The 13,982-nt window shown below is 42.0% G+C and overlaps 1 protein-coding gene across 1 annotated transcript in view; it reads left to right on the forward strand.

The window, feature by feature from the left end:
- Positions 1–11,786, forward strand: part of LOC138295883 (chitin synthase chs-2-like) — a 442,200-nt gene extending 430,414 nt beyond the window's left edge. The window contains exon 19 of the mRNA XM_069234486.1: positions 11,589–11,786. Within this exon, the coding sequence (XP_069090587.1) occupies positions 11,589–11,639 (51 nt within the window). The 3' untranslated portion in view covers positions 11,640–11,786. The remainder of the gene's footprint in view (positions 1–11,588) is intronic.
- The last annotated feature ends 2,196 nt before the right edge of the window (positions 11,787–13,982 follow it).

The following is a 13,982-nucleotide window of genomic DNA, read 5'->3' on the forward strand; positions in this document are numbered from 1 at the left end:
GAGGCAAGCACCATAGACTCATTTCCATGGGTCCAGGACTGGGGTGGCACTACTTGTCAGGATAGACTCACAGAAAGCAGAGTCCAGATGCAGGAGCATGGTGGTTGGAAGTCTGGTATGTCCCTGGAAATTCATATCAGGAGGCCATCCATCTAGCCCTTGGAGTCACTTTGGGCACTGGGTTGGAGAGATGTAGGTCCTGTCTATTTACTCCCAGGCAAGGAGACAGGAGGCACAGGTCAACACAGCAAAGCAGGTGAGCATCAAACAGCTGTCCAGCAGAGTGGCAGTCCTTCAGAAGCACAGCATTCCTTCTTCCAGGAAGAGTATCCACAGGTCCAGAAATGTAACCAAGTGGTGATTTCAGAGGTCTAGTACTTTTTACCTAGTTCAGCTTTAGAAGTGGGGAAGACTTCAAAGACATGCCTTTGGAGTGCACAGAGTCCCTGCCCTTCCTGCCCTGGCTCTAGACTCACTACAGCGAGCTACGCAGCCCTTTGTGTGTGGACAGGGCACAGCCTATTCAGGTAGAAGTAAGGCTGTGCCCAGCTCCTCCCTCCCATCTTGACCAGGATGGCCCATCAAGGCCTATTAGGTCACACTTAAGCTCCCATTGTGTGTGGCTGACTAGGAGGAATACACAGAGCACTGCTGTCACCCAGCCCCCACACATGTGATCAGAGACAGGCAGTAGGCACCAAAGGCTTAAGTAAGAAAATGCCAACTTTCTAGAAGTAGCATTTTCAGAATTGGAATTTAAAATCCAACTTCACCATAAATTAGGATTTTAAATTATAAATCACCAGACTTGAAAAGTCTATAGCTTCCAGATTGTGAATTACATGTATAAAATGTAATAGGGTAATCCCCATGTTAACCTATGGGAGAGATAAGCCTTGCAGTAGGGAAAAACTAATTTAAGAGTTTTTCACTACCAGGACATGTAAAACTTACAAGTACATGCCCAACATTTTAAATACACATCACTCTGACCTTGGGCTGTCTAGGGCCTACCTAAGGGGTGACGTGTATTAAAAAGGAAGGTTTGGGCCTGGCAAACTGTTTACTTTGCCAGGTTGACATTGCAGTTTAAAACTGCACACACTATCTCTGCAGCGGCAGGCCTGAGACAGGTTTTAAGGGCTACTTAAGTGGGTGCACAATCACTGCTACAGGCCCTGGGCATATGTACTGCACTCTACTAGGGACTTATATACCAATTGGTGATGCGCCAATGTTACAGCGTTTTAGGGAAACAACACAAGCACCTTAGCACTGGTTAGCAGAGATAAAGTGTGCAGAATCCTAAGGACAGAAAACTCAACATCAGTGAAAACAGGAGGACTGAAGGCAGAAAGATAGGAGAAACTAAGTCAAGGATGCCTGGTCTAACACAAAGCATTAACAGTAAGATTATGGTACACCTAATGTCATTCTTATCAACAATAGTATATGAAACCTATTTTTTGCTACACCTCAAAACATTAACAAAACATTACTGAGGCACACGAAAATAAATACCACTTCCAAAACTATTGAATTTATGCATGTTTAATGATGTTGAACACAGACGTTTTGTGTGTTAACTAAATTTTCTCGAAAGTGATTAGAACCAAACATAAAATTGGTTAGGGGTGAATAAAATTACTTCGAGCATTATGATGAGACAAAGACAGATATCAACCACAAAATAAACTGTGTTAGCAAGAAAAAGGTCTGTTGCAGCAGAGTGAAAGAAATTAAACAAAATCTCCAAAATAACATTAGAATCAGACGTTGTCCAGAAATAATCAGGTGATGGCCAAAAACATGGAAAACTAAACATGCCTCCATGGAATGCAGTTGTTCAAGACTCTGACTCCAGTGAGGGTTGCAGCTCAAAATATTATTAGCTAAAATATTTTCTGATAGAAATATTGTACCCTAAATATAATTTAAAAAGATATTAAAAGGATGTTTTAGTTATGACATTCTGGTACCATACAACTAGAGAATGTTCACACATAGCGGATTCCCTTTTATGCCAAGAAGTTGATGCATCAAACAAGAAAATGATCATGTAGCTGTTCTCTCCGCCAAACAACATTGCCTGGGGTACTAGTATTTGTCAATATAGATAATTACTTCCCCAGAACGTATTTCTTATGATGTTTTCTAACAAACTACTAGTCATTTTTCTGTCACTCCAGAGTGCTTGACAAAGGTGGAGAGATATGCAAAAATGTTGCAAGGAGATAGTCAAGTATTCAAAAATGTATCATTCTAAAAAACAATGTGCTCCTTCTAAATATTAAAAATATAATTTTGTCACTAGTTTTGCAGTGATGGAAACTAACAGTCCCCTTGTGAGGGCACTTAACTGGTGTACTAACTGGAAACAAATTGTCAAATAGTGAATGTTTTTCACCTTTCCCTCTGCCTTTGAATTAGGCTGGCCCGCTTCAACCAGGCAATATATTGTGGTTATTTCTCATGTATGGCATTGTGCTGTTTTTTCCAGTGGTGGCTAGTGGAATTTGAAAGAGGTGGGACATAAGATCAATTAATGAACTTTGGTGTGAGAGCGAGCACAGTGAGGGAGCTGGATTTTAATCAAGAGGGACCAGGGTGAGAACATTTTTTTTAAAATGTGTGTAAATTATGCATTTTAGAGCACAATTTCAGTAACAAATGGATCAAAAACACAATTATTATAGACATTTGTAAAGGAAAACACAAACTATTTGAATCCGAGTAAGAGAGAGAAATGCAGAAAGGGGAGGAGACAGAAGGAAAAGAAAGATAGCAAAACAGTGACAGTGGGAGAAAACCTGGATGAAAATGAACCCACCCAACTAAAATAAAGAGACAGGAAATACGAGGCATAAGATGGAGTCATGGCTAGCCAGCCTTAGTATTCAACATCGATATTGGGCAGCACCTATGAGGAGCTCCTAAGAATAAACTGTATAGCTTATTAGTAACCACATCATGATGAGTGGCTTCCCTTTTCACAGAAGTCTGGGAAACAGTCAGGGCAATCTGAAGGTATCTGGCACTGCTAACACAAAGGCGGTCATTCTGATCGTGGCGGGCGGCGGTCGCCGCCCGCCATGCGGTCACCGCCGAATGACCGCACCGGCGGCCATTCCAACTTTCCCGCTGGGCCGGCGGGCGCCCTCCAAAAGAGCGCCCGCCGGCCCAGCGGGAAAGCCCCTGCAACCATGAAGCCGGCTCCGAATGGAGCCGGCGGAGTTGCAGGGGTGCGACAGGTGCAGTGGCACCCGTCGCGATTTTCACTGTCTGCTAAGCAGACAGTGAAAATCTTTGTGGGGCCCTGTTAGGGGGCCCCTGCACTGCCCATGCCAGTGGCATGGGCAGTGCAGGGGCCCCCAGGGGCCCCACGACACCCGTTCCCGCCATCCTGGTTGAAAACCACCAGAAACAGGCTGGCGGGAAGGGGGTCGAGGATTCCCTGGGCCAGTTCCCCTTTTCTGACCGCGGCTTTACCACCGTGGTCAGAATAGCCCAGGAAGCACCGCCAGCCTGTTGGCGGTGCTTCCGCTGCCCTCCGCCCTGGCGGTTTCAAACCGCCAGGGTTGGAAAGAGGGCCAAAGTGTCTTGGCCTAGTCTTGCCAGGCCTCATGCAGAAGCTGTATTTCTTAGCATTTAATGGAAAATGCTGACAAAATGAACTAGCTATGAAATGCTAATTGTTTTAATAAAATACTTAATGGAAGCTTTCTATGGGAACCAACGGACAGGAGATGATGTTTCTAGAATTGTATCATATCGTATGTAAAATGTGCTAGATGTACTTTCCCACAATGAACAACGAAGACACTGACTGGAGAGGAAGATGCAACAATTTTGATACCTGACAAGCCGGATGATGAGAACATTGTAAGGCAAACCAATCAACGACATGAGAAAAGAGAAATATTAGAATTAATAGATTTGGGATGGTAAAACTATTGGGTAGAATAATAACGTATGATTAATTGACCAATTGGGAATTAGGGGATGGTTTGGGTGACTTTGATATAACAATGTGACAGAGGGAAAAGTTTTCAGAAGATTTTGTGATGCGATATTGAGAGGAAGAAGAGATTCGAGATTCTGTCATTGGGCTCATACTCTCTGACTGAGAGCCTGATGTGATGCTGATCAATTGATGACCTGAGGATGAAGACTGATTCTGTTTGCTGACCCATACTGTGGATAGGTAGATATGACAATATGACTGAAATGAAATTTGGTGCCTTTTTTATTTCTAGGTACCAACTGTGCTGTCTTAGTTAGTTTCCTTAGTAAGATGTTTCCGAAATTCTTGTTCTAAATTATTTTGTATGAAGCCCCACATGCTGATGCTAATCTGGGTTATATGAGGGTTTTTCTACCTGACGATTCACAGATTACAGAGAGTTTGACAGACTGTTTTGCTGAATTTTATTGATAGTGCTGAAATCTTGAAGCTGATTCTATTATTGATCTGTGCCAATGCTCAAGAATGTATTGTGATACAAGCCTTATTTAGATTGCGTGTTTTGTGTCTTTTGACTAATTAATACTGTTCTTATATGCATTCTGAACTGAGTTTGAGTTAAATTCTTATGACTTAGTACTGTAAGCATAAGGGGAATAAAATGACTAAACTTTTACTAAAGGTGTGGCTGTTCATGGCTAGAAAGTCATGGTGTGTGACAATAACTGACTTTAATTGATTATTGATTAATTTGACTAATGATTATTGATTATTGTGAATTGATTACTGTGTACTATGCTAGAGCTATGGCAAGATTATTTTAAGCGAGTCAAAAGATTCATTGACCTATATGCGTCCCCTTGTAAGTTCACTTATTAAGGACCGGCGCCTGAACAGCACCATAGTAGTGCAGTACTTCCACCTATTCTTGGCACATGCTGCATCTTTAATTTAGTTCGATTCTCCATAAAGCAGTTTACTTTACTTGATGGTGATGGCTGATTGTATTGTAATGTAATCCCATTTATGTAGTGCTTCTTACACCTGGCAAGGCTTTGTAGGGTTGTACGATGGGCAGCATGCTGGGGTGTATTGCAGAGAACACCATCCTTTTACAGCACTATGCAACCCCATCAATCATAAAACACAGTCTGTATGTCTGTGGGCATTATTTACAACATCAGATCACAGCCAGCCGAGGCATGGTATGTGACATACGATGTAATCCGAGGCCTGTGTATGTCTCTCCAATACCAGGGATGCATTTGTTGCGCTGTTGTCTACATTGAGGACTACACATTAACATTCCGGCATGGGTTGTCCTATGCAATATACCCTGTCTTAGGCACCGACTAAGTCTGAAATCACAAGTTTGATTCACATTACAGTCTGTGTCACCCCCAATTTAGTAGACTCTGACTTGAGTCAGGAGCCCCTCTTAGAACACTACTCATGCAGAATCTAGTATGAACATGCTTATTGCAGGAGACACCCCTGAATAAAATAGGTCCCTTTGATATGCAAATGAGGAGTGACTTGAACATGCACAGCACAAGGGACTCCCTGTTAAAACAGGGGACACGTGGATTATGATGTTCAGGTGCAGAATCTGACATGAACGTTTACATACTGGAGACTCCCTGAATGTCATGCTGAGGAGGACACTTGTATCACTGACATGAACAGAGATGTGGCTCTGGATCTGCTGTATGTCCTCTTGGAACCTCTAGCCCAACACAAGCTGAGCTTTCATGGAAGGCAATGTGGCTTAGTGGCTACAGCTGCCCACCGTTTAACATAGGGAACAAGATTCAAATCCCAGTCCCAGCATCCCTTGAATCCTGCAAATCTCCCTGTGTCAAAATATGAAAATATGTAAGTAGTCTGTGTCTGTTGTGAAGCATTGTTAAATTAATGGGCAAGGTTTACTCTATGTAGAACTGCCAAAAATAAAATGTGGATTCTGCTGGTCATCAAAATTCTAACGTCATTCTCCAAGACATAAGAAAAAATATTAACTTTTGAGCTCAGAAAGAGACACCCCTCTAGTGGCTAATTGCACAGCTTGACACTCTCAAATCTGGGATCAATCCAGGCTTCCCTCACCTGGCATCCCTACTGTGCTTTACCCCCTAGCTTTTTGCCGTCAACCCTCTTGTTTGCTTACTTTGTTTTTTCTGTCTTTAAGACTCTGTGCACTTCACAACTGCTAACTAGTGCTAAAGTGCTTGTGCTCGCTCCTTAAAAAATTGTAAAATTGGTTTATACCCAACTGGCATATTTAAATAACTTGTAAGTCTCTAGTAAGGTGCCACTACATGTGCCCAGTGCCTGTAAATTAAATGCTGCTAGTGGGCCTGCAGCCACTCACTTAAGTGGCATTTTAAATATGTCTTAGGCCTGCCATTGGAGCCTCTGTGTGTGCAGTTTTTAACTGCCATTTCAACCTAGCATAATAAGGCACATATTTATACTTTTTGATGCAAACCAGCGCTGGCGCTGGTTTGCGTAATTTTTTTTACTGCCGGCTAACGCCATTCCTACGCACCAGGCGGGTGCCTTATTTAAGGATTGACATTAGCCAGCACTGTGGGCTGGTCAGAGTAAAAAAAAAAAAGACTCAAACCAGGCAGCGCCGGCGTATGGGGAAAATGGGTGTTGTGCGTCAAAAAATGGTGCAAGTCAGGTTTGAGTCAAAAATCATGGCTCAAACCGACTTGTGCCATATTTTGATGCACAGCCCCCATTGAAATGACACCTGTCTTAGCAAAGACAGGAGTCATGCCCCCTTGCCCAATGGCCATGCCTAGGGGACTTCTGTCCCCTGGGCATGGTCATTGGGCACAGTGGCATGTAGGGGGGCCCAAATTAGGCCCCCCTAGGCCACCTTAAAAAAAATTGAAAAATGATACTTACCCCAACTTACCTGTACCTACCTGGGATGGGTTCCCCCAATCCATGGGTGTCCTCCAGGGGTGGGCGAGGGTGGCAGGGGGCTTGTCCCTGGGGGCAGGGAAGGGCACCTCTCGACTGCTTCCATGGTCAGAGACCATGGAAGTGAGCCCACAGATCCCTTAACGCCTGCCCTCACACAGGCATTAAAAAATGGCGCACATCAGGCTGTGCGCCTTTTTTTAAGGCCCGCCCCCTCCGGTGCGTCAAAATAACGTGGGAGTATAAATAAGGCGCACAGGCCTTAAAGTAATTTTTTGGACGGGAATGCCTACCTTGCATGTCATTAACGCAAGGCGGTTTCCCGCATCCAAAAAATTACGCACACAGAGGATTTTTGACGTCCGCAGGGTCGGGCGTCATAATATAAATATGGGGCAAGGTTTATACTGAATTGCGTCAACATTTTTGATGAACATTCGGCGCAAACAGAGTATAAATATGCCCCTAAACCTTTAGTCAGGCCCAAACCCTTCCTTTTTAATACATATAAAACACCTCTAGGATAGGCCCTGGACAGCCCAGAGGGCAAGGTGCAATCCACTTAAAATGTAGGGCATGTACTTTTAGGTTTTAAATGCCCTAGTAGTGAAAAACTCTTACATTTGTTTTCACTACTACAAGGCCTACCTCTCCCATTGGATAACTTTATTACATTTAATAAGCTGTAATTTACAAATGGGAATAGGTAAACAGTTGATGTTTGGTACCTTTGAAATTGTATTAAAATATTCTACCTTATGGTGAAATCAGATTTTAAATCACAACTTTGAAAATGCCACTTTAATAAAGTTGGCATTTTCCTACCATTGGCCATTTGGTGCCCGCAGCCTGTTTCTGGGACACATGACTGGGTGTAGTTTACAATTAGGCTTTGTGTATTCCTCCTAGACAGCCACACACAATAAGGAGAATTTGTGTGCCTGGATGGGCCATCACTGATAGGATGGTGGGTGGAGCTGGTCACAGCCCCACTCACACTTGAATAGGCTATGTTCTGCATCCATGCAAAGGACTGCATACCCCCTGTAGTTAGTCTGGAGTGAGAGCAAGGAAGGCAGGGCATCTGTGCACTTCAAAGGTCTAACTCTAGAAGTTTCCCCCCACTTCAAAGGCACCACTGTGTATAAAAGAAGAACCTCAGGCACCAACTCTTGAGCACACTTACGGAACTGTGGATGGCCTGTCAGGAAGGAGTGCTGTGCTGGTGAAAGGGCTGCCACTCTGCTGGAACGCTACTCTGCAGGTCTGCTGCACTGCTGTGCTGACCTGCTGCCCTTTTGCCTGGGTGAGAAGGACTGAACCTGCATCTGTTGAACCTAAGACCCTAGAGTGACTCCAAGAGCTAGTTAGTTGGCCTCCTGATTTGACCCTCAGGGACAGGAGGCTCCAACAACCATGAACCCAGCAACTGGACTCTGCCATCTCTGAGTCTGCCCTGCTAACTGGTGCCACTCCAGTTCTGAACACTTGGAAGTGGGCTTAAGGTGCTCTGCCAATCTCTGTGGACCCAGCAGAGCAAATTAATCTCCTCTGCTGTGCAACCCCAAGCAGAACCAACGCTTTGCCACTACTACGTAGATTGGCCCCTTCACAAAGACCTGCATCGTCTCTGCAACCTCTTTGCAACAGCCACAGATCAGCACTTCTTCACCGCAGGCTCTCATATCCCTTATCGATGCCAGCCTCTATAATGACATCGGACTCTGCATCCCAACCTCATAGATCCTCAGAACTGATGCATAGCCCGAATGCGCAATGCTTTCTCAATGCCAGACTTCACATTGTAAGTCGATGGAAACCTCGACGGCGATGCAGAACTTTGAACGCTGTCTCGTCGTATCCTGGAACTGACACATCACCTTAACTGCGCAAAGCATCTTCAACTAAGTTCTTGCCTTTGCTCTGCAAACCAGGATTTAAGGTACTTTTTTCCACAAACATAACTGGGTTCCTGTAGCCAGCCCACACTCCATTACAGTCGCCTGAACTTGTGACTTTGCCCGGTCCGGCATAATCAGATATCCACAGTTGTCTCTTTGTGCTTTTTGGCGCTAAATTCACTAAAATCTTTAAAATTGCATATCTCTGGTTCTACTGATTGGTGTTTTGTGACTTTGGTCTTGTTTTATTCATTAAAAATAACTCTATTTTCCTAACTTGGTGTGGGATCACTTGTGTGTGATGTTTTTCACTTTATTAGTGTTTGAAGTGTAGCACAAATACTTTACATATTGTCTTCAAATTAAGGTTGAATGTTCTGTGTCAAGATATCAGAGGGCTGAGCGCAGGTTAATTTAGGGGTGGCTCGTGCCTCACCCTAACAAAGACTGTGGCTGCTGATTGACTGGTGCCCAGTCAACCAACCCTCCAATTTCTTACACCAGGTAAATACTTTATTCTACAGAGCCTCCTTTCTTGTTAACTATCACACAGGAGAGCACCTTCAAATATATGAGTTCGCTGTACAAAAACCTTGTGCATTTTATTTAGTAACCCACAATGTTGCTCCATCTATAGTAAGAATGTATGCCACATATAAGGTACACATAACAACTGACTTGCCTCTCAGTTCGCTAATAGCATTGTCATCAGGGAGTGTCCGGAATACTATTCAGTTCACGTTTAAAATTTCACTTTTAATAAATACTTCTCAAAAAATCTGATGTACAAGGATCGAATGCTTCCGTGTGTTATAGATATAAAAAATGCTTCAAAAGAATCGCACAGGTGCTTCACAGTGTTCTCTTATGGCCTTCATATGACATATGGATCTGGATAACTTGCTATGCACGGTATTTCCGTGCCTAGAAACGTACCACGATTTTAGGCATCAAAAAGCATAAGCTGAATATGTATATAATCAAATATTTTAGTTAAACACAATCAGATTCGTTTTAATTATTAGTGCAAACACAGATGTGATTGTTTATTCTAAGAGTGATTTCTACAGCGAGAGATTGAACTATTCATGAATTAGTCACAATAATTACTTCGAATCTGCTTATCTGAATTCACCTTACACGTATTGAATCGCTACTTACCTTTGAGATGAATTTAATTTAAGTAAGGACTTAAGCTTTATTGTATATATGATTTGCATTTAAATCGCCGTTTTCCTTTTTCTGACATGGACCAATATATGTAAAAACGTATATTTGTCTAGAAAATGCATGACTTAGTGTGTGTGAAAAGAAATGGTACATATTAGTTCATATCCATTTAAGTTGCCAGGAAGAGGTGACAGTGTTTTCAAAAAGCTAAGACTGCACTCACCTGCACCAAGTAGCCTTTAGATACCTGGGCTCTTTGAGACATTTGTTGCAGCTAAAGAAAATCACATTTTCAAAACAACTGCAGATATGGACTTTTTGTTTCGAAAGTTTTGTATTGTAGAGGTTGAACTTTGTGAATGTCCTGTAACATGCTTTTACAGAGATTATCATCATGCTTTTGCAGACATCATCACCACACTTCCAGCGCTCAAATTAAATTGCAGCATCTCAGCTCATGTCATCCTTCCTTTGACCAAGGACATTTTCTAGGTTAGTCGCACAGCTATGGTAGAAGGATGATTAAGACAACCCCAGCAGGACTGCAGCAGATTGCTCCTAGAAGGAATATAATTGGTCCATTGCCAAAGGAGTAGGGTTTCGCTTTGACTAGGGTGCCACAAATCCTTGCAATGGTCCAACCTAAGCGCTCTTTTTTTTAATTTAATCCCTGTGGAATACATGTATGCAACCATCAGATGATGCTGATGAGGACAGATTTTGTTAGATGAATGCTAAAAAAGTCCATGGCTGAGTTCCATTTTCAACAACTATGCTTCCATGGACTAAGTATTTTATAGATGTAACTTCATAGGCCCACGTTACTAGAGGCCCGTTGATTCTGATGGGCCTGGTAACAGGAGTTACCAGGCCCACTGAAATTTTAAATTATGTTATTTCATGTTGAGAATTCGGCACCTGAGAGCAGCTGGAATCTCTGCATAAAGCACCAATGAAAACGAAGGGACTGGCACTATAATACCAATGCTCTTATAGTATTCTCCAAAAAACGTATAATAACCATTTTCTCTGGCCCTTGGTTTAACAGGGCTCTGGAGAATGGTAATTGTTGGAGGTGGGATAATAATTGGCATCACTCCAGACCATTCAGAAAGTGGGCCATAGTATACAATTTATTCCATGATATCTGTAAATATTGCTATTGTTCCTTTTAGGTAATGTATGCTTAAAACATGACCACTGTAGTGTTGTGAGACTAGGTGCACTAGGACCCTTGCGGTTCTGGGAGGAACATAGAGAGAGATCGCGAAACTTGCTGGGAGGTGTTTAGGTGTAGGAATTCATGATTATGATATAATCAGTGAAGTGTGCGATTGTATGCTGAGGAATAAAGGCGTCTAAAGTAGATGTCCGTGAGTGACGTGTTTCTTTGTATGCTCCCGGACTGAGGAGGATGCTACAGCGATATTTCAGGAGCATTTTATTAGGGAATATAGACAGAAGTATATAGAACTGGAAACCATGGGAATATCGTTAGACACAAATATCTCTAGCGAAATGATTATCTCTAACATGTACACATACAAATTGTTAAAGAAATCTTCTTTCTTCTAGGGCACAACAGCGAGAGTGAACTCAACTCTTTCTCTTTTTTTCAGAAGTCTGGAGAGAGGAACAGTGTGCCGACTGTAAGAGGAACAGATTTATAAATATTTATTACAATTTTCATGTGTGCTGAATCTACATTAGTGTATTCATGCTCTATGGTGGATCATTACTAAGGCACAATGCTGCACTGTTCTTCGATATCCATAGTTAAATCATTACAATTTCTCTGGAATTGAATGCATCATTAAAAAAAGTTAAAAAAATTTACGTGACTTTGTAATGCTCCTTAAATTGTGCCAAACTTGGAACACGTTTTGATTTTACTGATTTATTTGTGCTATCACCAATAGATTCCATTACTTTGGAGATTTCAGAGGGAGATTTAGAAGAGATTTCAATGTATTTTATTTATTATGTATGCGTTTAAAGTGTCTTTCTGTAGGTCTGGCCTTGTCAACACATGGAATAGTACAACCTAGTCAGGCAATCCAACATGCTCATGTGAAAGAAACATTCACTTAGAATGAATATCACCGGAGATTATTTGCATGGATGTGGGTCAATCCTAAATCGCAAAAAATGTTAATCTTCTATCAGGCTTTTACAAATGGGCATGTTTAAGCCATTTTCTTTTTTGATGTCCTTGAGTTCATTCCTTTCTGACCCCTCCGCTCTCAACATGCAATCTTGATCTACTGGCTGGCTGCACTAACTGTGCAATAAACAATAACGATAAAATATGATAAAATAAATTTGGACGTTGACTAGATCAAGTTTATTTATGTCTAGACAAAAGTCTTTAAAATAATAAATACATACCTACACATAAAATAGTTCTCCCAATCCCTCACCACCCTACCCATTCCACAAACCCCACTACCAACAAGCCCTACCAAGTCTGCTCTGCCCAATTTAGCAACATTTTTGATCTCCATAAGTAATTCTGCCATCCAATCTATTACATTTGACTTCAGGCCCAAGATTTGTGATCACAGTATTTCTAGTTTGTGAGGGCAAATGCATCATCCAAAAATTCCACATTGGTCAAAAGTGCTAGTGCTTCAGTCCGCTTGGAAATATTATATTTCATAAAAAGTGTTTTTAACATCACACAGCGTATCCTATAAAAGTATAAACAATCTAATATCTAACGGATGGACTAGATTTATAGTCCATACGTACAATTATTCTCAACATTCAAAAGTACATTCAATTTCTCAGGCTTTATAACAACACACGTTCAGAGCAACCAGGAATTATAAAATTAATGGGCGTAAATTGGCATGAGGTATGCCAGCTATACAAAGAAACACCCTTTGATTGTCCCAGGATTCTAACATATAATTCACTGAGGGTTTATTCTTTACATACCCTAAGTCAGACAACCTTGACTCTCTTCTGCATGCATTTTTTTCAATTCACCTTTGAAAAGGTGGGAGGCCTTTGCCAGCTTGAGGTTTTCCATTTGTAAAGCTGCAGCAATTTTTTTCTAATCTATTCCTGGCCTGCACCGCTCATTTTAGCCCACTCCTCATAATTTCCTTTGCACACAGGAGCAATACCTTTTGGGCCTCCACTGTCCTGATTTTATCCCAGAACCTCGGGGTTGATTTGTAGGCCAGGAAATTCTAAGCTTGCATAACCCTTCCCATCTTATCGCCAGGCCAATCATGCTTTTAGGCAGACCAAACAATTTTTTCAGACATTTGCCTTCAGCCTTCTGCCATCTTGCCTCCGAATTTAAGGACAATAACTCAGCCCCATAAAGGCTTTGGGAGGGGATTATAGGCAGTTAAAAGTGGAGTCTAAGAGTGGCCACGTAAAGAGTTCTTAAAGGGCACCAGCCCTCCTATCGTTGAAGCTGCACATACCTCCATGGTTTCCTTATGTAGAGCTCAGTTCAGTTTTTTAGTAAATATAATTCTTATAGATTTGTAAGAGGTGACCACCTTCACCTTCCTATTGCCCAATACCCACTGGAATGGTTTATTATTTTTCCCAAAAGCAATACTTTTTGTTTTTTCCAGGTTAAACTGTATCCTATTTGCCTCAAAATAGATATTATACATAGGCAATTCCCTTTCAAGGCCTACTTGGGTCAAATCTAAAATGGCCAAGTCATCTGCATAAGGGAGGCATGGGATGTGTCTGACCCCTATTTTTGGTGAAAAGGAGTTAATGCTAGCTAGGATTCTAGGGAAATCTGCTGGAAACAAAGAAAACACTGTAGGGGCCAGGACACAGCCCTGCCTCAGCCCATTTCTTAAGGGAATTCTTTTCAAAAGGAACCCATTTAGGTCAAGCTCCACTTGGGCCCAGTTCTGTGAATGGAATTCCTGCAGTATTGCTAATAAGCTGGATTGAATTTATAGTTGTTGCAGCTTCTCCCACAGTATACTACGATCCACTAAATCAAAAGCAGAGCTAAAATCAACAAAACAACA

The sequence above is a fragment of the Pleurodeles waltl genome, chromosome 5 (genome assembly GCF_031143425.1).
Source record: "Pleurodeles waltl isolate 20211129_DDA chromosome 5, aPleWal1.hap1.20221129, whole genome shotgun sequence".
In the NCBI taxonomy this organism is placed as follows: Eukaryota; Metazoa; Chordata; class Amphibia; order Caudata; family Salamandridae; genus Pleurodeles; species Pleurodeles waltl.